Source organism: Podarcis filfolensis (assembly GCF_964270895.1).
Source record: "Podarcis filfolensis genome assembly, chromosome: 1".
NCBI classification, from domain to species: domain Eukaryota; kingdom Metazoa; phylum Chordata; class Lepidosauria; order Squamata; family Lacertidae; genus Podarcis; species Podarcis filfolensis.
In genome coordinates this window covers 102,578,161-102,603,381 of record NC_139604.1, presented here as the reverse complement: position 1 = coordinate 102,603,381, position 25,221 = coordinate 102,578,161, and the positions used below count along the sequence as shown (strand labels likewise).

The window sequence follows — 25,221 nt, the reverse complement described above, 5'->3', positions numbered from 1 at the left end:
CGGAGACGTCAGACCCTTTGCTGACGTATCTCGATTCTGCCAGTCAGGATTGTGAAGGGAGGGCGGTCTTCCCGGCGCATGCGCGGTGTGTTCAGTAGGTAAAGCATGGATTTCCCTTCGGCTCGCCAGGCTGTTTTGAACGTGCTGCGAGGTGCGCGGGCGGGGGATCTGCCCCGCCTGCTTCACTGGATGAGAACAACCAGTAAGCAACGTTTCTCCTCGGGTCTTATCAGTTTCTCCATTGCCTGTTTCTTCCTGCGCTTGCATTACAGTTTTCTTACGATCGAGACCTGCAACAAAATGTTGCAGCATGGGGTGTTCGTGTTCAGGATACCCCTCCCCCAATTCAGTCACCCCCAATAATCGGTCAACATTCAGGGCCCACTGAGTATGCTCAGTCATCGACCAGCTGTTTGGGGCCGTCTTCCCTCCCTTGCCCCAATTTAGTGTGTTACTTTGGGTTCCACCAAGCCTAATGATAGTTTGCATGTTTCATGTTACCAGTCAGTACACCTCTGTAACCAGGTTGTACAAAAGCACAAGGGTCAGGACTGTTTCCTTCGTGATCAGCTTTCTGTCACAGGCATCTGATGGGTGGCATGAGAAGCGCGATGCTGGACCTAAGGGCCATGTACTGGTTTTGGAAGCCAATGCAGACTTAAAATAGCGTCTGAACAGGTATCTGAAGAAGTGCACATGCACACAAAAGCTCATACCAATAACAAACTTAGTTGGTCTCTAAGGTGCTACTGGAAGGAATTTTTTAAAAATAGCATGTTCTTCATATTCGGGCTGCAAAATCCTGTATTTTGAAGGCAAACCTGAAAACTTGGGGGAAGTTTCCTTTTTTATATCAAGATTCTTTCAGTGTGTTGAGTATGTCACAATACCTGATGAATTTATAACCCTTGGGCAACTTGATCTGTTATTAACAGCCAAAAAGCAAAAATGCATTATCAATATCTGTATGCATTTATTGATCATAACTGCTTATGAGTGCAAGGTATCAATGTTATACCTCTTACCAACATTGATTACCTGTGCTGAAATCACATGTCAAAACACTTCAGACTTACCGTAAGTGTGTGTGTGTGTTGTTGTTGTTGTTGTTTTTACGCGAAGCACAGACTATAAACCAGGGTAAAGGAACCTGTGATCCTTCATATATTGTTGGATTACAAACCCCCTTCACCCCTGATCATTGGCCATGCCGTCTAGGGTTGATGAAAACTGGAAACTTAGCCACATCTGTTCCCCATACCTGGCATAAACTGCAGAAATGTAGGAAAACTTGTCACATAATTCCTTAATATGCATTTATGAATATAACTAATAGTTGAAATTACTCAGCATTAATTAGTGCACATTTGCAGTATGGAAACCCATTATCTGTTATTTGCTTCATCCCAATAGTTATCATCCTCACAATGTTGGTACCACTGTGTTAGGTTGTTGAAACAGTCATGTTCTCTAACACATGTAAAGCTGGTAATGGCTACATTGCTTCCATCTTGAACCTGAAAACAGTTGTCCTCAAAGAACATTTGCAATACACCAGGCAGAAGAACAAGGGAGCTGGGAGGTAGCACTTTCTTCCAGGATGAATGTCATGGCAAGAGGAAGACTTTTGGCCACAACCACTAACTAAAGAACAAGTAGTATTGGGGAACGTATCCTCCTCTCAAAAAATGCACTGCTCTAACTGTTAGTTTCTTTGGGAGTCTCTGGCCTCTGTTGTTGGCCAAATGAACAGGGATGTGTAGTTTGGGTTATCTTAATACAGACTTTGAGATCATTTGATAAAAATATTTTAAAATAAAATAGCATTACAAGTTGTCATTTTGGATTCATATTAATAGATCAGATAACCAGCGGGTGATGGATTTGAGCTCAGTGCATTGAAAAATATGGAAACATCAACATAGCCCCTTGCTTGTACCTGCTTTCCAGATGTTCCTCTCTTGCACCCTGATTACAGCTGGTGTGAATTTTTTCGCCGGTCAGCTGGTGTTTGGATCTTTGCAGCACTGCCCCACAATGGCATTGTGGTGCTGCTATTAAGAATTCTTGGGTGGCTGCATCAGTAAAAGTTTGTGACCAGTCTTGCTTAGAAAACGCTAAAATACTTTTTCCTTTCGCATACGTAGTATAAAAGAGGAGTTCTACCAAATTACAGAAACCCCATGGTTTTATACCGTAATAGAAATAGACATTGCTATCTTTAGGCAGCTGCTTAGCAACCCTTCCTTCACTGTTGCGCAGTTGGTGTGGTCTTCCCACAAATTGAGGTGTATGTTGCTAATTTTACTGATGGCTTAAATTCTTATTTTTCCCGTTATGGTGCAAATGAGCTCAAATAGCACCCTGAAATCATCAGCAATCTCTTTATTTATTTATTATATTTGCATCCTATCTTTCCTTCATGGAGCTTGAGGAGGTAGCTGATATGATTTTCCATCCTTCCATTTTATCCTCAGAAGAACCCTGTGAAGTAGGTTAGACCAAGAGACAGTAACTGACACATGGTCTGCTTCATGACTGGGGGGGGGGGCAGGGTTTGAGCCCTGGTCTTAGTCCACCACTTTAACTACTACACCACACTGGCTGAACAGATATGAACAAATATTAAACAGACAACAGGCAGTGAATGACTTTAACATCTGTGCTGGGCCCACCTTGGGATGGCCAGCTTAGAACTTCATGCAACTATGACAACCATGGGACCTGGCCAGTATACTACTGGCCTGTATTCAGCAGGAAAAACTCTGGATCTGGTCTTTGTTGCTGGGTTAATGATCTGGAATTGAGGGTAATACACCATGTGGTAATACATATTAAGGCCTTCTCTGTGGCGGTACCCCAATTGTAGGATATCCTGTCCTTGGAAACTTGAGTAGCACCAATGCTTTTGGCATTTCAGTTCCAGGGGAAGACCTGGTTCTTTGACAATACATTTGTGGGGTGTTGGACTGCTGCTGTAATTCTGGGTGTTTTTATGACTGAACTTTTAATGCCATGTTTTTAACCTGCACTTAACTATCTGTAATTGCTCTTGTTTTATGTTGTAACCTGCCTGGAATCACATAATGAATTGCAAGCTAAAAATACATTTAATAAAGGGAATATGTAGGCCACCTCTACTTCCATCTCCGAGACAAGGGTAGGTTACCCTTTATCTCAATCACCTTCTTAAGAAACATTTGTGCTGTACTACTAGTTTGCATATGGGAACGGAGTCTGTGCATATCTGCTGAGAAGGAAAGCCCATTGAATTCAATGGGTTTTACTCCCAGGTAACTCTGCAAAGGATTATAAGCAAGACATGTTACAGCCTTAGAGAATGCATCCTGTTTCTTTTCTTTCTCCTGAAGGAGAGTTTTACAACTGATGTATTGGGATCCTGGTTTCATATTTCAGAATACTGGAGGGCATCTACACTATTCACCTGGATTTCAGGTGGGCCAGCACACCTTTGCTGGAGAGACAAAAATAGCCTTTGCTTTGTTCTATTGCTTCTCTAGTTAGTGAAGTAGGTGTCTTGCTTGAGCAGCTGCTTGCAAGCAGCAGGGAAAGAACAGGGTAAGGAGAGTAAAGTCATAGACTGCATGCATGTCATATACCGTATTTTTTGCCCTATAGGACGCACTTTTCCTCCTCCAAAAATGAAGGGGAAATGTGTGTGCGTCCTATGGGGCGAATGCAGACTTTCGCTGAAGCCTGGAGAGCGAGAGGGGTCAGTGCGCACCGACCTCTCTCGCTCTCCAGGCTTCGCGCAGCTCTCCGCAAGGCGCGGGAGCCCGGCGCGGGGCTCCCACGGCTTGCGGAGAGTTGCCTGTTCTGGGGGCTGGGGTTGGGGGAAGCTCAGGCTTCCCCTGCCCCAGCCCCGCGCCTGGGGGGGAAATAATTTCCCCCCCTTTATTTCCCCCCAAAAAAACTAGGTGCACCTTAGGGGTTGGTGCGTCCTATAGGGCGAAAAATACGGTAGTTAAAGCATCTCACTTTCCCCAAAGAATCCTGGGAACTGTCGTTTATCTGCTCACACTTAACACCCTTGTTGTTGTTGTTTAGTCGTGTCCAACTTTTCGTGACCCCATGGACCAGAGCACGCCAGGCACTCCTGTCTTCCACTGCCTCCCGCAGTTTGGTCAAACTCATGCTGGTAGCTTCAAGAACACTATCCAACCATCTCGTCCTCTGTCGTCCCCTTCTCCTTAACACCCTTGGCAATCTTCAAATTCCAGGATTCTTTTGGGGGGCAGTAATGTATTCAGCCATAGTTTAGGCAGGAAAGCCCCTCAAAACTCATCAATACCAGCTATTGCACTTAGATGCTGGCCTCATGTTACTGGTAAATGTTGTCAGCCTACAGTCATGAGCTGACACCTGGCGTGGGGTGGTAGCTAAGCTGAGGGGAGGTGCCCTCTCTGCTTGAGTATGTATGTATGTTGCATTAAAGGTAAAAGGTAAAGGATCCCTGGACGGTTAAGTCCAGCCAAAGGCGACTATGGGGTGTGGTGCTCATCTTGCTTTTCAGGCCGAGGGAGCTGGCGTTTGTCCACAGACAGCTTTCCGGGTCATGTGGCCAACATGACTAAGCCACTTCTGGTGCAATGGAATACCATGACAGAAGCCAGGGCGCACAGAAACGCCTTTTACTGTACATTCCCGCCACAGCAATACCTATTTATCTACTTGCACCGGTGTGTTTTTGAACTGCTAGGTTGGTAGGAGCTGAGCAGAGCAACAGGAACTCGCCCCATTGCGCTGATTCAAACTGCTGACCTTCCGATCAGCAAGCCCAAGAAGCTCAGTGGTTTAGATTACCCTGTGTCCCGCGCATCTTATTACCAGGTGCTGGAAACTAAAGGAGAGTCGAGTGTTGTTGCACTCAGGTCCTGTTATATGACTTCCCATGGGCGCCTGGTTGCCCACTGTGAGAACAGGATGCTGGGCTAGATGAGCCACTGGACAGATTCAGCAAGTCTGTTGTTATGTTATTTTTATTAGGCCTTGCTTTTCTCTGACCCATAAAGGACAACCACATATTATAAAGGTTTCTTACATGTTTCTGCTTCCACATTCCATCCATGAAAGGCGATTGCTGTCTCCAGAACCAGGTCCAGGGAGCCAACTCTAGGGAAACTTGGCTCAACTTCTCTGCTTGAGAGGGAGGGAGAGAATAAAGCATGGGTGAATTCTCCCCTTGCTCCGCTCTTCTTGTGGGAGAGAGAGGTTTGGAAGATAGTATTACTTTCTCATAGCAGAGTTAGCACAGTGGTGATTGCTCCAAGCACATTAAAACTCCATTAGATTTTACATCTGCCCTCGTTCACCTTTAAATATTTCCCACAAAATACTTAGGCTAGAATAAATCACAGACACAGCATTGCAAATAAGTGAATATTTTACTCACAGTTTCAGAAGTTACAGCAAACAACTCTCCATCTGTTGGCAGTAAAGTAAAGAAGAAAAGGTTCCAAAGGAAAGACATTTGTCTTCTTACACAAATGAATCATGCAGAAGATGCAGGCTGTAAAATTACTTCAGAGAGATTTTTCATTCATGTGGTTTTTCTTCAGCTGGGAGCCATGCTTGGCTACCAGCTTCTTCGAGGAACACAGGGGTGGGGGGTGAGGAAGCAAAGGCTGGTGGGAGCCAGCTAAGTTCCATCCTTGTTAACTTGGGATCAGAATAACTCTTTCATGCACATAAGTGTGCATCAGCAACTGCATATTACTACAACTTGTCTCTGATATTATTTTCTCTTTATGTGGCAGCACTTGTACACCATCAGGGATATCATTTTATCTCCTGAGTCCAGAGCATTTTAGGTTCTGCAGTGTGTTCTGGTATGAAGGGTGAATGGGAGCTCCTATCAGCCTCAAGCCTATTATGGAGGTTTTTGCTGAGCTGAAGGGAAGCAAACAGAATGGCACTTCAGTTCAATTATCTTGGTTTCAATCTAGCTGGCTGAGGGGTGCATTTTTTTCTGTCAAGGTTTTCCGTGTCAGCATGAGGACAGTAAAAATGCATATTCAACTTTGAGTCTGTAACCCTTCTTGAAGATCTTATGGAAGTAGCAAAGAGTTGTTTGCTACCGGAGCACATCTACTGCATCTATATCCTTAGAAAGATAGCTAAAGAAAAAGTTAGTTAATTATACAGTTTCATCCAATTCCGTGCGAACAAACTTCCCCTGCCTCTCCTCTCACCTGCCTGCAGGCCACCAGTCCTCTTGAACATATTTTAAGAGTTCACAAGGAGCTGCAGCCAGGAAATCCCACTGTGTGGGAACACTTGCGCAATGGCAACATTGAGTATAACCCATGGTGCTTTCTGTAGCCACACTTACAGCAGCCACTGAGATAGGAGGATGCATTTTTAGCTCATGTGGGATTTAAGTTGTTGCTGGGTTTTGCCTGCCACTTTCATACTGGAGTAACCGCGAGGTTTCAAATTCTTTTTTTTCTCCCTTAGGAAAAAAACATCTCAAGATGTTCCTTTAATTGGTAAACTGGATGGGCCTGTATGACCAGTTTTGCAGTGAAATGCTGGCCTCCACCTTCCTTCCCAAAATACTGTAACTACAAATAACGATGCTTGAAACTACTTTGGGGAGTTACTGAGCTAAGAGAGATTGATGTAAAATAGTCTTAAGGTTGCAGCCTTAAAATTGTGTCATAGCAGAATTCTGTTGTCTGAGCTTTAAGTAGCTGGGTGAAAGGAAGGTGGCAATGTTGCCAGTGCATCTTCAATCCTAACAGTATTCTTCCTGTTTACAGTTCTAGCCAGTCACTGCGTATTAGCCATGCCCACCTTTTAAAAGGCTTTTTGTACTTCTGCCTGCCGCTTGTATCTCAGTGGTCTTGTTTTGTTAAGGGAGTTTGCTATTAGGCAGTAATTTTCAGAGAAGAAGAGGGTAAGCAATAATACAGAAGGTAGCCTGAACTGAAAAAGTCACCACGTTGCAGAAAATAGCTTTGCAGGGAATAAAATGTATATTAACAGCCTGCAGGTCAAATTCTTAGTTTGGAGACTTTATCACATTGATATTTCATACTGTTGAAGATACCTCATAAATGTCACTACTGAGCTATGCTTTCCCTCCATTTTCCATTATTTTCTCAATTACTGTTCCAACAAACCTTTGCTCATGCCTTTTTTCCAAATATGAAATGTGTTTAAAAATGTACAAGCAAGCAGTTGCATGTTTTTGTCCTTCTTCCAATACTTCAAAAGCATCTTTGATGTTTAAATAGCTAAGTGAATGAAATACGATAACTTTGGTGGGAACAAAGATTGCCGTGTTGGTAGGTTTCTACACCTTAAAGTAAATCTTAAAATGACCGAGTGCTTTTTGAAATGTAATGTCATCGGCATGTAAATCTGTCGCCTATAGGAAAAATAAGCAACAAAAGTTGTGCAACAGCTCTTCAAATAAAAATCCTGAACATCTGGAATTGTGTGCAAGTCACCGTTGCATTAATATTGTTGATGCCTGAGAGTGCCACATGATCATTTATTTATTTATATATACATATATATTTTGTAGATGACTTTGATGAATTCACATCCAGTAACGATGATATTATTCTCAGAAGTATTGCTGAAGATCTTAGAGATTGTTTGCCAAAAGAGGCCATGCTCAGCTCTGAGCACCTTGCTCTCCAAAAAGTAAGTTTAACTTTTGAGGCCTTTCCTTGTCAGATGGTTTAGTGATTTGGGTCCACTACTAGGGCTATCAGGGACTTCTGTCAGATGCAGGTTGCTGAATGACCTGATTGAGACTGCCAGCGCTTGAGCCCAGGGCATCTCTCCTTAACAGCTCAAGAAAGAGAAGAGCAGGGAATAAGCTTTAACTGCTGAAGAAGTGTCCTTGTGCTGATTGGCCCAGTGTAGGTCATGTGATGCTTGGTCATGCTTAATCATCTAAACAGCAAAAACAGAATAAAACACTACAAAGCACTGATCAAGTTTTCAAGTTCCCCCGAATTCTTCTTCTGCCTAAATGTTCCTTTGGGGTTGTTTCCCCCCCCCATTATGCTCTGAAACATATTTCTTCTCCCTCTATTTCACCTATCTATCCTGAGTAAGATAGGGACGCGGGTGGCGCTGTGGGTTAAACCACAGAGCCTAGGACTTGCCAATCAGAAGGTCAGCGATTCGAATCCCCGTGACGGGGTGAGCTCCCGTTGCTCGGTCCCAGCTCCTTCCAACCTAGCAATTCGAAAGCACATCAAAGTCCAAGTAGATAAATACTCCGGCGGGAAGGTAAACGGCGTTTCCGTGTGCTGCTCTGGTTCGCCAGAAGCGGCTTAGTCATGCTGGCCACATGACCCAGAAGCTGTACGCCAGCTCCCTCGGCCAATAATCCCGAGAATCGGTCACGACTGGACCTAATGGTCAGGGGGCCCTTTACCTTTTATCCTGAATAAGAGTTTTGAAGAACTCAAAAGCTTGCTCACTGTTTATTAGGATCACTGAGTTGATCCTAATAAAAACAGTATACTGCAGTTATTTTTGGATCCCACCTCTCCAGATGAACCAGCATAGCTGGCTGCAATCTTCATTTGTTTTGGGCAAAATACTGAATTTAGCTGCCCAGGAGAGGGAGCCTAGAATTTCTACCACCTAACGGTGGGACCTGGGTTATGAGGGTTACATGTCCTCTGTCTATGGGGGAACTAGTTTTGCTTCCATTGGCTCCTCTTAATCAGCTAAAATTAGTCACTATCTTTCCTCATATTACTCCACAATTTTGCCCTTTTGCTATTTGCTTTATAACAAAGATATATATTCCAGCTAGCACTGATGACATATTAAGTATCACACAAGTAAATGCAATCTATCTATCTATCTGTTTCTCATTTATAGCTGCAGAAACTGCCACCTTCAAAGTGCATCCTTAGTAGACAGCAATGTGGGGTCTCCAAATGAAATGCCTGGCCATGAATATAACTCATTGATGTAGCAGTATAATATATAATACTGACTCCTTAGACAGAGAAAACATGTTAAATTAGAGGTGCAAAATAATGAGGAAACAGGCATAATTTAGGTCAAGGGTTCCCAAACTGTGGTTTGTGGACCACCAGTGGTCTGAGAGCTTCCCTCGGGTGTTCCATCGTGTGCCTATAAAAATACAATTACAATTCATACAGCAACCAGCACAGTGCATTATTATTGGTTCAATAGACAGGAAGATCATGAAGTGGCCAGCCAAGACTCACCGCAATTTTCAAGTGGTCCTTTGTGGGGGCAGGGAGTTTTGGAGTGTAGTGGAACAGAAAGTCTAGGGCTTAAATTGTGTGCAGCTAGTACTGGGGAAAATTTGCTGATTAATATACATGTTCATCTTTATGCTTCTCCTTCAGCTGCAACAGCAAACAAAACCCACAGTTCATATTGATGCATTCCTTTATGATGATGACTGTATTGACTCACTGTGTGAAGAAGGGAAGATGAGCAGATATTACTGTCTAATGTGCGGCTCTCACCGGACAGCACCATTAGGTGAGTACATAGATGATGTACTTGGAGGCCAGATGACAGCATTGGTCAATGTGTGCCTATGCAGTTGATCCAATGTTTTTGTCCTAAATCAAATATGGAGCAGCTTCAGGGTTCAGTCAGATGTGGAACTATGTTTTTCAGAGTGAGCTGCGGAAGCATCTACAAGTTATTGTGCTCCCAGATGAAATGGGATATAAGGTGAAAGTCCATTATAAAAAGGAAAATGGGTTTGACTGCATGGTCTCGATTTATAGAGTTTATTAACAATAGTAAAGTAATCTTCCTTTCATCTTGCCACAGCAACTACTATGGAGAAATTATCTTAATGCTGTTGAAGTGAGCTGATTTTCCAGGTTTATTCTGATGCATGCAAGACGTAACATGTGTACATGTATTGTCTTGGAAGACAGCACTTTGTGTTTTGTAGTTGTTTTTAAAATTTGCAATAAAGTGTATAAAAAAGGAACAAAACCAATAAACATAAATTAGCTTTTAATTTTAGTTCAGGTAAATCGGTGGGGTTGTTTATGTCTTAGGTGTAACTTGTAACTAAAATATGTGTGTGTTTATTACACCAACATTAATTTTTCCAATTAAAAGTGTGTTTGCTAAAACGGTTGAAGTTGAGCATGAACAGTTCCCTTTAGGGAGAAAGTTCCAAAGTCAGGATGTCACTACAGCGAAGGCCCTAAGTTGCATTCAGGGAATGTCTGGAGGACAGAGCAGACTCAAAGCTGCAGGTCCCCCCTTTCAAGCTCTGTACTGATAGCTGGAATGTAAAAACAAAGCCTGCACTTGTGCAGAGAAAAGCTTTGTATGTGTAATTAGGAACCCTGCCCTTTGCAAGTTTCTGTTTTCACAGAGAGAGCTCGTCTATATACCAGTTGTGTATGCCTCCTAGGCTCTGTTCAGACTTTCAGTTGAACATATGGCATTCTAGGTTGGAGGGTATGGTCCTGATTTCCCCACCATGTGTTCATATGTGAAAAGGACTCTGATCTGTTCTTCATTTTGCTCACAATTCTGTTCAAAGAACAACGTGAAGCAGACCCATAGCACTTACTAGACAGTTAAGATCTCGCAAAGTATCATTTAAACCGTTTACTCTTCAGTAGTTCCACTTAATTTATGCTATATTACTTAAAATTGAGTGGGAAATGTGTCCAATGCTACAGACTCACCCTGTATTATTAAGGTTACTTTTTAAGTAAAGAAATACAAGATCGTGTCCAGTTTGATGTTTTACTCAAAATTATAAAGATGTGAATGTGGTAAGGATATTATTCTCAGCAGACAAGTGGAAAAATGATAATTCTTGTTGGAAAGGTGTTTTAATCCATGTTCTACTAAACATTTGAGAGTGTTTGATGATTGTTCCAGCAAGGTTGCATATTTAAAATTATTTTGCTCTTCTTTCCCAGAGTTCATTTCTCATTCCTTTTCCATCTCGGAACTGAAGTTTCTCTTTCGGCATGTACTGCCTGATCTGACAGGAAAAGTGGTGGTTGACATTGGTTCCAGACTTGGTGCGGTCCTCTTTGGGGTAAAACCCAGTCCAGGAATTTGTTAACAATTTCCTGTGATGTATCTTTTTTCCTGTTCCTGGTGGTTATTCTATGCTTCTGTGCTATGTTTTGTCCTGCAGATAGACTGTTTAATGTTATAACCTACCTTGCTCAAAATCTTGTTCAAAACATGAGTGGTGTATTACTGGACATCTTACTCCAAACCCAGATGTGATATGACTACATTCTTCTCTAAGCCAGAAAGATACGGGTGCAATGACATATTACAGCCACTTTGTTATTATAACTGCTCGATAAGTCTCTGGATAAGGAGGAGGGTTGAGCTGGTGATACTTTTTTTGAGTTTTGGGCAAATCCAGCTCAGGTTTCTTCATCCCGCTCAATAGTTTAAAGAATTGTTTCAGCAGTTTATAGGAAATAGATATCAGGAAGCCATTGCCCAGGTTCAGTTTTGCAGTCATGTTTTGCTTCACCGTAAAGTTGACATCTGTGTATAATTTTGGTTCTCAAACTTTGTGTGTGCCTTCCTAGGCTACAGCCTTAGGGAAGGGCTGGAATTTAATAGTAGAGCACAGACCTCAGACACTGAACAGCTTCTGCAAGTCAGTGTAGATACTTCGAAAGATCCAAGACAGCCTCATATTTTAATATGATCCCCTTGTTACCAAGAAAAATCAGCAGTTGCTTACCTAGCTAAACTCTTCCGTATCGGATACTACAGAGAAAGTCTACAACTCCTCCCAATTATGTAGTATCATCAGGTAATGTCTGTGTTGCTCAAGCAAGATTTTGGCTTGTCTCCTGCCTGAACCTGAATTTGTTATAGTCAGTTCTTTGGTTACTGTTGTATTATCTTATGGTTTGATTGACTGACATTGTTCCCTTAAGTGCTCCTTCAGATTTAGGAAGGCAGGATAAAAACCCCTTAATAAATAAACAAAAGAAAAGCACAGGACCAAAGCATTTTATCAAAAGGTCTTAAGGAGCTCTTTAAAAATACTAAGCTGCCCCCATGGGCATAATCTTGATCAGAAAGGGGAGCTTTCTTTCCTTGGAATACCTTCCTAGATGCTCTGACCACTTGTGTAAAGGATCCAGTTATTTCTTGGCATTCCCTTATTTCCTGGAATAACAAATGAAGTAGATGCAGTGTCAATTTTTGCTAAATTTATCTTAGATTAGAAACACTTGTTAACATTTGGAAAGCTGAAGCACTTTATGGTGTTAAAAATGGAATATATCCTCCAGATAAAGCATAACTCATATTTTTAAAAATAGTTCTTTTCATCATATTCTTTGCTTCTATTTACAGAAGTGGCAATCTGCCATATTTAATCTGAATAGACTTTTTTTCTAGCCAGATGGTTAAGAGTTTCAGAAAGCTGTAATAGTTATCATTTAGGGGCATCTTAATATGTGGGTTTCTAGCATTTGCCATGTTAAATCCATATAAGTTGATCAAGCCTCTTGTGAAACATTTATTCTAATTTATAAGATAAATTATTATGGCAGGGTAGACTTTCTATTGTGGGGCTAAACACTATTTTGAGCACTTGCTACCAAGCCCTCTGGAAGAGGGCCTGAAACTTTCTAAGATTCTTACAATCTCATCATATATATATATATATATATATATATATATATATCAGTAAAGCTTAACATTTCATTTCAGTCCACCTCTATATATATCTGTCTATCTACACTGGCTTTTCTTTTAGGGCTACTTTTATAGCTCAGCGTCTCAGATCTATGGTGTTGAAATGAATGCAGACTTTTGCCGGTTGCAGGAAGTTATCATTGCAAAATACCAACTTCATGGAAGAATAAAGGTAGTAACATATTTCTTAGTTTGTTTTATTTACAGTGAGGTTTTGAACTAGCAAGTCAATATTCATAGAAAAATAATGTCATTGGAGTTGCAATATCTTCGCAGTCATGCACATACCTGGTAGGATACCTCAAATAGTTGAAGTTTGTAAATGATTATGACTGAAACCATCATGTAATTCAAACCAACTCCATAGCAGCCTGTACACTCAGCTCTAGAGTTAAACGGAGGCTGGAGGATATTCAATATTCTTAATATTGAAACAATGAAAAAGGTTTAAGATGATTTTAAGGTATTCCCATGACCAACAAGAAAAGAATAATAGTATTTAGTATTTGTATAATCAGATGTTCCAAGCACTTTATGTGTGCTATCTTGTGGTAATACGTATAATTCAATAAGAAAGGTCAGTATTTTTACACCCATATTGCAAATGGGGAGGCTGAGGCCAAGAGTAAGCGGCTTGCTTAGGGTCAGGGTCAGGGAACTTCTGGCCTGCGGACCAACCTTAGCCCACCAGGTGTCCCTTTGGGCCTGTGAGACCATTTTGGACAAAGCAGCCATCAATCAGCTGGTTGTCAGGAGTCATTAAAGTGCTGTGCAAAGCAGGAACCCAGCACAAAGCAGTATCACCCCCCCCCCAATCAGCTGATAAGATGGGAGGTAGCACTTCCTTGATTCAGTTGTTCTCGCCACCCTTTCGTTTCAGTAGCTGTTTCACTGTAAAGTGAAGCAGCTGCTGAAATGAATTGGGTGGGGAAGTCTTAGGTAGGATTCACCATCGGTGGAAGCCCTGTGCAAAGCCTTCTGCTTGTGCAACACGACTTTTTCCTTCTTTATGCCACTGCACCTTCAAAAAATGGCTTTTTCAGGGGAGAACTGTGGGGGGAGGGGGCTAATTTCAGTATTTGAGATTGTTGCCAGATGATCTTTCATGTTAGAAGCTTACAGATTTTCCCCCTTCAGGTACTTCATGCAGACATATGTACTCAGGCATCACTTCTTCAGAATGCTGACATTGTTGTGATGAATAATGTTTTTGAATATTTCCTTGACAGCTCAGAACAGGCCAGGTAAGATGTGTGTTCCTGATTTTTTTAGAAACTAGGAATACATTCCTGAGGATACAATTAGACTTACACATGTTTCTCCTCTTTTAAAAAGCTAGAATTGAAATGTATATTTAAGAAAAACGTAAGTTCCAGACTCTCAAACTCAAGTAGTTATTATGAAGCAAGTCGTTTAAGCGATAAATGACACAGCTAATAAAGGAGTCCAGTGGACAATATTAGAAAACCTGGAAAGTGATGGTAATCCTATAAGTGCAAAAGTAAAAAATGAAGCTACCAGGCAGTTAACAACCTATGAGAAAATAATAGTGGGAGGAAACATAGTGGCGTAATGTATAATTTCATCCATGCACAAAATTATTACAGAGGTACAATTTTGCCCACAGCAAAATTTAAGAAGTTGGTGGGTGGGAAATTGGAATTTAGACATAGAGGAAGAAGAGTGGAATAAATTATGGATGTAAGAGCCATGCAAATCCCTATCAGCAATGGCAAGGAAAAGAGCTCTCAATATAGTTCTTAAACTACAACATCTACCAGCCCCAGCCAGCATGGCCAGGAGGTTGGAGTGTTTTAGTCCCCCACAGCTGGAAGGCCACAGGTTTCACATCCCTGTCCTCACAGCAGCTGTGATAATAGTTGCCTCAAATGAGAGCCAGCCAACTTCCTCTCTTGTTATGCAGTGGCAGATATGTGACATTGCCTGAGGCTGGGATTGCAGCTATTATTTGGTACAAGTTCCTGGACCCAATTCCAGGCAATTCAATTACCGTATTTTTCGCCCCATAGGACGCACCGGCCCATAGGACGCATCAAGTTTTTTTGGGGGGAAATAAAGAAAAACAATTTTATTTCCCCCCCAGGCGCTTGTGGGGCAGGCAGCGGGGAGAAGCGCTCTTCTCCCCGCAGTCCGCCTTCAGACCAGGTCCGGGGACAGCGGGAAGACGCGCTGCGCCTCCCACCCCGGAGCTTGCGGGGCAGGCAGCGGGGAGAAGTGCTCTTCTCCCTGCCGCCCGCCTTGAAATCAGGTCCGGGGACAGCGGGGAGACGCGCTGCTTCTCCCAGCTGTCCCCGGAGCTTGCGGGGCAGGCAGCGGGGAGAAGCGCTCTTCTCCCCGCCGCCCGCCTTCAGATCAGGTCTGGGGACAGCGGGGAGACGCGCTGCGCCTACCAGCTGTCCCCGGAGCTTGCGGGGCAGGCAGCGGGGAGAAGCGCTCTTCTCCCCGCCGCCCGCCTTCAGATCAGGTCTGGGGACAGCAGGAAGACGCGCTGCATCTCCCAGCTGTCCCCGGAGCTTGCGGGGCTGGCGGCGGGGTCTCCCCGCTGTCAACCTCCAAACCACTTCGGGAGACAGCGGGATGGCGGCGTTCCGCCTCCCTCTGTCCCCCGACCTTGTGGGGCTGGCGCTGGGGCTCTCCTGAAGCCTGGAGAGCGAGAGGGGTCGGTGCGCACCGACCCCTCTCGCTCTCCAGGCTTCAGTGAAAGCCTGCATTCGCCCCATAGGACGCACACACATTTCCCCTTCATTTTTGGAGGGGAAAAAGTGCGTCCTATAGGGCGAAAAATACGGTAACACATACACTGTGACCCTGGATGACCCATTCTACAATGTTTGGTAAGCCCCACTAACCCTATAGGCTTTTGGGCATGGGATACAGGGCTGTAGGATGGAAAGGGAAAATCCATTGTATTGAGGTGCCTTGTGCTTATGCGGTGGTAGATGCAACCTGTTATAAACATTGGTAATAATAATAATAATAATAATAATAATAATAATAATAATAATAATAATAATATCTTTATTGTCATTGCCCCCTCTCAGGGACAACGAAATTACTTGACTGCTCCATAAAAACACTAATTAAAACAATACAGTATAGTACAGCAAGGAAGATTAGATGACTTTCAAAGTCCAGGCTTCCCATTCAGGGCTGAGATCGCTCTGGAGAAGAAGCTGTTCTTAAGACGGCTCATTCTTGTCTTCATCGTCCTGTATCTCCGTCCCGATGGCAGGAGCTCGAAGAGACAGTGACCAGGATGCGATGGATCTTTTACTATGTCCAGGGCCTTCCTATGGCACCTTGTGGCATAAATCTGCTCTAAGGTGGAAAGTGGGCAGCCAACAATGCTCTCTGCTGCCTTAACAACTCTGCACAACCCCATCCTGTCCTGGGTAGTACAGCTTCCGTACCACACACATAAGCCATAAGTGAGCACGCTCTCAATGGCACAGTGATAGAAGGCAAGCAGCCGTTTCTGCAGAAGATGGTTTTTCCTTAGAATTCTCAAAAAGTACAGTCTCTGCTGCGCCTTCTTCACAAGCCCCCTTGTGTTGACACTCCAGGACAGATCCTCTTGTAATTCAATGCCCAAAAATCTGAACGTTGTTACCCTCTCCACACAGACCCCATCAATCAAAAGTGGCTGGATATTGCTCTTCTGTCTCCTGAAGTCCACCACAAGCTCCTTTGTCTTCCTTGTATTTATGAGCAAGTTGTTAGCTCTGCACCACTCTGTCAGCCGCTCCACCTCATCTCTATAGTCCGTTTCACCCTCCCTTTCAGGGATGAGCCCAATCACGGTTGTGTCATCTGCAAATTTGACAACCCTATTACTAGGGTGAGCAGCGACACAATCGTACGTGTAGAGAATATAAAGGAGCGGACTGAGTACGCATCCCTGTGGTGTTCCTATGTTAGTCTTAAGCATTTTAGAGGTATAAGGTAATATTTCTTTTTGTATTTTGTATTTTTGTATTTTTCAAAATACAGATGTTTTATAAATCTGGTTAATATTATTTCCCACAAACATTGGAGTACACTCCATAATAATATTGTACTATAAAATAATTTTGCATATATGTCAGGCACATATCAAAGAGGCTGTAATGCTCATGCAGGCCAAGCTAAGCTTCTAGTATTTTTCTCTCGGAGCACAAATGCCAAATGATGGATGATAATAACTACACTTTGTTGGAACATGTTAGTTTGTGCTAAGCAAGTAATTTTCCATAAGGGTTGCACAAGCAAGTGAAATCTAAACTTACTTTCCCCTAGATCCTGGAAATTTATCAGGCAAAATGTAAGAAAGAAAGGTTCCTTATTAGTGACGTTGCCAAGCCTTGAGAAATCTCTTTCGGAGCTTCAGGTAAGTAGTTATTTTTCAAACTTTTCTGCAGTCAAGTCTTTCCTTTTTATGGAAAAAGCTTTTTTGAGATGTGCAACAGAAGCCCTCCTTGTGTGTCCACCTCCTAGATCCGTGAGGTTGGTGGCAAGAGAGAGGACCATGGAGGTCCCATGGCTTCCTGCCAGTAGGTCTCATATTTGGCACTTTGGGAAGATCTGAGCATAGTTCTAGCAAACTGCCTGTTTCTCCCCTCAGGTTCTTAACGATTATACCTGTGAGAAAGAAGGACTGGGGTGGGGGGAAGCAACATGTGTCAATGGCAAGATGAAAATGTGATTTTGATCAGTTCACTGAGGGCCACAGTACTATCATTTGCAATGATATAGTTGAAAGAGATAGCAATGTGTGAATACTACCAATACTGCAGTCCCAAATCCGTCACAAGATATTGAAAACACACATGTACATTTCAAACCTTACCTATGTTAGTTCTGCAGCAGAATAATATTTTATTTTGATAACCTTTTATTACCTGCCTTCATCAGTAGTCAAGAGGTCTGCCTGCACTGGAAAGCAGGTGCAAATATGAAATTTTAATTTCTTTTCAGGTCGACATTCAGCTCAGCCAATGGGTGGAAGCTCTGCCGTTGGACTACGATGTGTTTTTCGAAGAAGTTGCTGATAGAGAAGCGCTAGAACAAATTCACTTGTACAGAATTCTCTAATGCAAATGTGTACTGATATTGAAATTGCATTGAACTGTAGTTCTACAGTTGTTTTTTCAAGAATTCTTATTTTTATTCCTGTTTTTCATAATGCAAACTCATAAACAATGAGCAATAAGAATAACCCAAACAGAGGCATACAAAAGCTGAAATAAAGTTCTTCTTTTGATATATCCACTTTTGTCAGTTGAGTGAGTCCTTCCATAAAGAGCCATGAGTTGCTGGGGTTGGAGTTGAGTGTGAGGAGGGCACAAATGATATAAAGCTGAACCTTATTGTAGCAAAGTCACTTTCTTGTCCCCTGCCAATTTTTTGTCTGCCACTAAGTAGATAAATAGGTACCGCTTTATAGCGGGAAGGTAAACGGCGTTTCCGTGTGCTGCGCTGGTGCCGGCTCGCCAGAGCAGCTTCGTCACGCTGGCCACGTGACCCGGAAGTGTCTCCGGACAGCGCTGGCCCCCGGCCTCTTAAGTGAGATGGGCGCACAACCCTAGAGTCGGACACGACTGGCCCGTACGGGCAGGGGTACCTTTACCTTTACCTTTAAGGGATCCCAAGCCCTCCTTGTTTGGTTCATACAATACAATGTTTGATAACCTGGATATTTTGCCATTGTGTATAAATTAATTAGTAGGATTTTGTTTTGGTTTTTTTGCCAGTTTTGAATCTTGTTGTGAGTTAGTGGTATGGGTACTACTTGGAATAAGTATGTCAATGGAGGTAATGTATTCATTTTGATCGTTGCAATCTTGCTTAACCATGCTATATTTAATTTTACCAGTTCATAAGCTCCTTGTATATCTTCCATGCTAAAGGATTATAGTTAAATTTTTCTATTCGTTTTTAATTCTTTGGTATAAAAATTTCAATGTATTTTATAATGTGTTGATATGTCTGTTTGTTCTGTGCTTTCTGTGTTTATGTTAAAGCACAGAATTACTGATTTTCGAGCATTGATTTGAAGACCTGCCCAAATGCTCTTAAGTTCATTCCTTATATGACTGATTTCTTTCTGGGTTTGTGAACAATAGTAAGATGTCATCTGCAAACATGTCTATTTTATGTTGTGTGTTGTTAATGAAAATACTTGATATCGTTTGATCTGATCTGATTTTGATTGCTAACAAAGGGGAGAGTTCAACGTCCATATGCATGGCCCCACTTGTGGTTTGGGCAGTATTCTCCATTTTGATGAATCATTGATACTATCCCCTAATGCATGGGTAGGCAAACTAAGGCACGGGGGCCGGATCCGGCCCAATTGCCTTCTAAATCCAGCCTGTGGACAGTCCGGGAATCAGCATGTTTTTACATAAGTAGAATGTGTGCTTTTATTTAAAATGCATCTCTGGGATATTTGTGGGGCTTAGAAATTCATTCCCCCCCCCCAAAAAAAATATAGTCTGGCCCCCCACAAGGTCTGAGGGACAGTGGACCAGCCCCCTGCTGAAAAAGTTTGCTGACTCCTGCACCTAATGCTTTTATTACTGCATTCCATTTAGAAACTAGATCATTGTGCATTTTAATTATGTATTCAGGAGGTCTTGTCTCTTTTTGGGTAGTTTTTAAGGCTTTTAGCCATCTCAGGACCTATTGTTCCTTCTTCAGTTAATGTGTCACTTACCCCTCATTCTCTGATAGCAACATAGCTGTGAAGATTTCTTTATTTATTCAGAGATGTGGCAGATACCATTCCTTGTGATCTTTGCTGAGGACCAATGAGTAAGTGGTATAAATTGTACATTTAATGCTGTTCAAGAGGCAGGAGCTCAGAGTTAACCTGCCATCTTTGGTGGTGATGTCAGCACCACCCAGTTCTATAATGAGCACTCTGTGGAGGGAGCAGCCCTTTGTGTCAAGATAAAATATGTGGAAAGCAAGCGATATATTCTTCTTTATGTAAATGAGGAAAGATTTTAAACAGAACCTGCCTGGTTTATTTCAAATGAGGATTGTTAATTACTTTTGTCCCTGGTTAAAGAACTGTGAAAATACTGCCTTTACCAAGTTCTAAAATAATTCCCCCCCCTTTTTTTGGACTAGAATTATTTTCACTTGTCCCTAGTGTTTAAATATATGGTACTTAGCAGAGGTGACTCTTCTTATGTACTGCATCTTGTTTTAAAGGGCTTACCAAAAAAAATTCTCTAGGGAATGCCTTTTTTGCTAGCTTCTCAGCATTAAAACCAGAACTGAAGACAGTTGTTTTAATCCAAAGGTTGCAAGCCTTATACCACAAGCATATCATTCGGATGATGATCTGACTTTTCTGTGCACATGTTTCATGCATACATACCTGCATTTTCAGTCGGCTTATTCTGCTGATTGCCATCCACACCAGTGGGCAGATCAAATGTTACCACCCTTGAGTCACAATTGGCAAAATTGAGGCTTTTGCTTTTGGGGGAAGATGCAGTATCAAATTACGTTTGGTTTTATAAATAAAATACTTATTTTTGTTTCATAAAATTTATATTCTGCTTGAATGTGAAAAAACAAACAAACATGAAAGCAAGTGGGGGGGAATCCCCCTCAAATACCTAACAAGTGTAATAATTACCTAACTTAAAGGTAAGGGGACCCCTGACCATTGGGTCCAGTCACGGATGACTCAGGGGTTGCGGCGCTCATCTCACTCTATTGGCCGAGGGAGCCTTCATACAGCTTCTGAGTCATGTGGCCAGCATGACTAAGCCACTTTTGGCGAACCAGAGCAGAGAAACACCCTTTACCTTCCCGCCGGAGCAGTACCTATTTATCTACTTGCACTTTGACGTGCTTTTGAACTGCTAGGTTGGCAAGAGCTGGGACAGAGCAGTGGGAGCTCACCTCGTCGCTATGTATTTACTTTATTTATTATTTAAAAACTTGATGTCCATACTATAGTTGTAGTCTCAGTGTTCTCCCACACGTACTGTGTGGTGTTGACAAAACAGCTCCCTTAGGCAAATTGTTTAATTTTGATTGTGCCATCAACATGTAAAAACTGATGGAGCTAAGCTCCCTTGTGTTTTTTGGACTGCCAGAAATAAAGCTTCCACACCGCAGATGTATAACAGGTTATTTTTAGTCATTACACAGTAAAAGGAAATTGGATTAAATTTTTTTTTAAATATAGCTTTGCATTTTGATAGCTACAATGTTGTGAGCAAACTGCAAAAACTTGTATGCACGAACAGCACCAATCCTAAAATAAACCCACATCTGGAAGCATCCTGATTTTTCCCTTCGAGTCTGATTTTCATGTGACAGTTGGGTGTAGGTTGATTATTGAACTACACTTAAAAGGTGTGGGGAATGTAGGAAGCATGCAAGAACGGGCAAGCATGCATAATCTACACGTGGAAAAAGTAATAAAGCAGTGGATATTAATTGGCAGAGCTTTCTGAATGAAGGGAGAGGTTTAGATAGAGGAGTCTGTCAGTTTATTATTCCCATTTTTTATATTCTTAAATGGCTAAGTAAATGCTGTTTTTTTCTTTTGAATGGGAAGAAGCGACAAAATATATCTTGTAGCTCAGGTATAAGAAGGTGCTTGAAACAGTGTTCACATGGATGAAAGATATCCAGGCACTTCTTTTTTTTTTTTTTTTTTTAAATAATATTTATTAAAATTTTTCAAAAATACAAAAAATATCACTTTACGGGACTCCCCCCTTCCCCCACCCCTACCATATTCCCCTTTCATATTGTTGGCCAAACAAGTTCCCCATTCAAATTGAAACTTAATTTGTTTTACCCTTAATAATAATAAAAAAAAAAAAAGAAAAAAACCCAGTGTTCTTTCCCCAAGACCCACCCCATGTCATTCCACAATTTCCATTTTTTAATAAAAGAAGCACCCCAGATAATAGAAACAGAAAAGGTAGAAAATAAAAAAAAATATAATGAATAATAGACCAATTCAGCAAAAAATAACAAAGTTGGCAAGCCTTTGGAGTTTTAGTTCTCCCCCCCCTGTCTCCGGTTTAATTTCCCCCTGACCATCATCCCCTAGTGTCTGCCTGGAATTCTTAAGGCCATAAATCACAACTTTTCCCCAACTCCTTGCTGGCTATTTCTTTTTAAAATTAAAAATAAATTTTTTTGAAAATCAAAATTATTATTATTATCATTATTTTTCAAAACTTTAACTTCAGTCTTTAATAAAACTGTAATAGAACTCCCTCCATTGTTCTTTCCAGGTTGTAGTCTAATTTCCCTTTGTTCCGCTGCTAAAACGTTGTAATTCGAAAGTTTGGTAAGTCTGCAGGGATGGTTGTTATTCAGGGGCAAAACCTTACGTTCAGTCCCTTCCTTTCTTCAATAGAAAAATCTATTGTCTCCTTTAAAAAAAAACAAAAAAGAAAACACCCTGAAGACGAGATGTTATTTCCGTTTTGCAGCTTTCCCAGAAGATAACCAGTCCTGTAAAGTTCCATTGGTGTTTTTCCACTTTCCCAATCCTTGTAATGTCCCGAAGCTCCTCAAGGGGGATTGTTGTGACTTTGTTTCCTCTAATCCAAAAGTCAATTTGTTATCCATATTCGCCATTTTGTATCCAAATTTTAACAAGTTGTATCAAATTGTATCAAATTTAACCAGCCAAGTTCTCATAATAAAATCCACTCCGCTTTTCGACTTTGACAGCTATTTTGACAGCTGTCAAAATCTCCGACTCCTTTCACCAGGCTCTCTCTTCAGTCGCCCCGGTTCCCAGGGGGGGGGGTTGCGTTTCCCTTCTCCAGTTCCTCCTCCAGCACAGTTCTTGTAGTTCCCCATCGTGAAATTTTGGATTTTTATCAGCAATGCAAGCCTTTTTGGGTCTTGGTTTCCCCGTCCTTGTTTTGGAAAGTTTACAATAGGGAGGGGACTGACTTCCTTTTTGGATCCCCCCCGCTCGTATCCAATTCGAAAAAAAAAAAAAAATTTTTTTTTCCTCCTTTTGAGCCCGGTTTCCAAATTTACTCACGGGTTGTTGTTGAAAAGTCCGAATTTTCAATGGAAGAAGTCAGCGCTCTCCGCCGGATGGCATGCGGCTTCGCTCAGCAGGGGAAGCAGAAAACTCAAGGCACCACGCTTCTCCCCGGCACCCGATCCGTAGCCTTTAAAAAGGCTCCTTCACGAGTCGGGAGGGCGCTAACGGTGCAAGCCGAGTCTCCATGTCCACGGCCTCCGTGGCCGTGGTTTCTAAGGGTCCCCGCATCGCCGGTGCGGTAGAACCCAGCCCCTGCCGAGCAGACTCCCTCCGGAGCTCGGAGGGAGTCCGCCATTCGGCGATGGCGCCAACCCGGAAGTGATATCCAGGCACTTCTTGTTAAAGACAAGGCCAAAGACACAGGCCCAAGTTTGCATTATCACAGCCAAGGGCTCTTCCCTCATGCCCGGGTATCTGTGTGAAGATCCTGCCACAATTTAAGGTGGAGTTCCCTGAAGCAGAGAACTTTCACAATATTGCTTGAGAAACTGGGAACATGAGCCACATCTGCCTTACTCCATAACTGCTTTTAACTAAAGAAGAAGACAATAACAGTGCAATCCCAGCACATCTAGTTTGGCGCTTGTCTATAACCCAAGCTGTGTTCTTGATTAATGGCTAATAATAATAGTAATAATAATAATTGATATCTATTAATTTAATAACCAACAACAAAGACATTGCATTAATCCACTAAGTGTCATACTGCAACTTGATTATTTTACTAATCTCTAAAACACAGACATATGTGATTAGGAATTGGTGGGGGCTAGCTCAACACGTATTTCTTGTATTTATTATAATTCTACCACTAGATGGCATTCAAAACATTAAGGTCCACATTTTCGGAAGCAGGTGCTAGCCTTTGGCTTTAAGTGTCATTTGTGAAGTGGCCTCAAGCTTTCATTGAGCCTCTAATATGATGTGTTACAGCCATCAAGAAATGAATATTGGACTTGACAAGTTCCTTTTCTAGCCACTTATGGAGGAAAAGTGCCCTCTACCCCACCTGCTTTAAAAAAAATAATGCTTCAGCCCAATGCTTATACATAACTTTTTTATATTATATGGTGGGTGTTGAGATAAGCAACTACCTAAAAAAAGGGGGGGAGGAAACGAAACATTTAGGATATGGGGAAGAACTACAGTGCTAGGAGACACTGCCCCACTGAAACTCATTTGTTGAAAATATGAAATTACATTAAGTGAGTACAGTACAGATGAACCAGAGGCAACTGAAGAACATAGTTGCCAGTCTAATTGTCGTTTCTTGTTCAGTGAGGGATGTATTGATCCTTTTTATGTAGAGTGTGTGTATGTGTGTGTAATGACTTTTTGTGAGGCAAATACAACCTAGGAAGAAGGTACCTGTGTAGGACAACTTCTCCCATATGAAACTGCTTAGCACTGCAGCCACTTTTTGAAATGAGGTGTAGTGATATGAAAGAGGGGCTTTTTAGTAGCAGCATCTCTTGAACTCACTTTACCCATTCTTTTAATGGTTTTTAGTGAATTTGTTGACCCCTTTAATCTTCCGGGCCAGCTCTTTTAAGTACAGTGTAGTTTAAGCTTATTCTATTAGCAATATCTGCCCTAGCTATGGTGAAACCATTTTACTTTTCTAACAGGCCTTTTGTTCCCTTCCAAAACTGAGCATAGACAAGGGAGACTGACGAAGATTTCCTATCTTTGAAATCTTCTTCTTTGGCGATCACCTGTGGCCGAGTAAAATTGACTTCCATGAACACTATTTTAACGGTGTGTCCGTTACTGTGGAGGCCAGTTCTGGATATATCTTTGAAATATCCATATTGGCCCTCAAGGAGGTTTAATAACACTGCTTATTACAACAAGAATAGCGGCAAAAAGAGGAAAAGCAACAGAAATCATTAAAACTACACAGCGCTAAAAGATTATAATGTAATCGTGTAACAAATGTGCCAGAGGAACAGATTCCATAGACTAGGAGCAACCACAGGAAAAGGCTTTATCTTGAATCTCGCCTCTAAAAGCAAAGGCATTTTAGCAAAAGAGCTTAGCACAAGGACAGGTTCAAATTCAAATTGGAGTGGGAGGCTATTGCTAACTGCTCTACTCATTCACACTTAAGAAGGTTTAACTATTGTTATGAGTTTGGTTGAACTGATTAGAATGAATAGGCTTATCTTTTTGCCTGACATCCCTCATGGATTAGCAGAGACTTGACAAAAAAGTGAACTGTTCCTTGAGGGATTGAAACTTCTACCTTTTGGAAAGTGATATCCTCAAGGACAACACAAAACCTTTTGCCCGAAGCAGAGCACCAGAAGGCACCACAAATCTGCACCCACGCCCCTAGTCATGGTTCATGGTTCCCAAAGGCTGTTCAAGTTATTTTGGCACCTGAGGCAGAAAGTTTTAAAGTGCCTTTCACCCTCCCAGCAATAAGAATACAGTAATAAATGAGGTAACCAACAATTGACTGACTTTAAATGACA

At 42.0% G+C, this 25,221-nt stretch overlaps 1 protein-coding gene across 1 annotated transcript; it reads left to right on the top strand.

Annotated features, from left to right (window-relative positions):
- The first annotated feature begins 77 nt into the window (after positions 1-77).
- On the top strand, positions 78-17,964 carry LOC310765054 (uncharacterized protein). The gene is made up of 8 exons (XM_083619543.1): positions 78-202; positions 7,553-7,674; positions 9,375-9,513; positions 10,935-11,056; positions 12,758-12,868; positions 13,834-13,940; positions 16,993-17,083; positions 17,671-17,964. Exons 1-8 carry the CDS (start codon positions 106-108, stop codon positions 17,785-17,787), a joined length of 906 nt encoding a protein of 301 aa, XP_083475669.1. The 5' UTR covers positions 78-105; the 3' UTR covers positions 17,788-17,964.
- Positions 17,965-25,221: the final 7,257 nt, after the last annotated feature.

Coding starts and splice junctions, on each gene's coding strand:
- LOC310765054 (XM_083619543.1), top strand. CDS start 106: ATGGATTTCCCTTCGGCTCGCCAGGCTGTTTTGAACGTGCTGCGAGGT. Junction 7,675..9,374: donor AGCACCTTGCTCTCCAAAAA/GTAAGTTTAACT, acceptor CTTCTCCTTCAG/CTGCAACAGCAAACAAAACC. Junction 11,057..12,757: donor TTGGTGCGGTCCTCTTTGGG/GTAAAACCCAGT, acceptor CTTTTCTTTTAG/GGCTACTTTTATAGCTCAGC.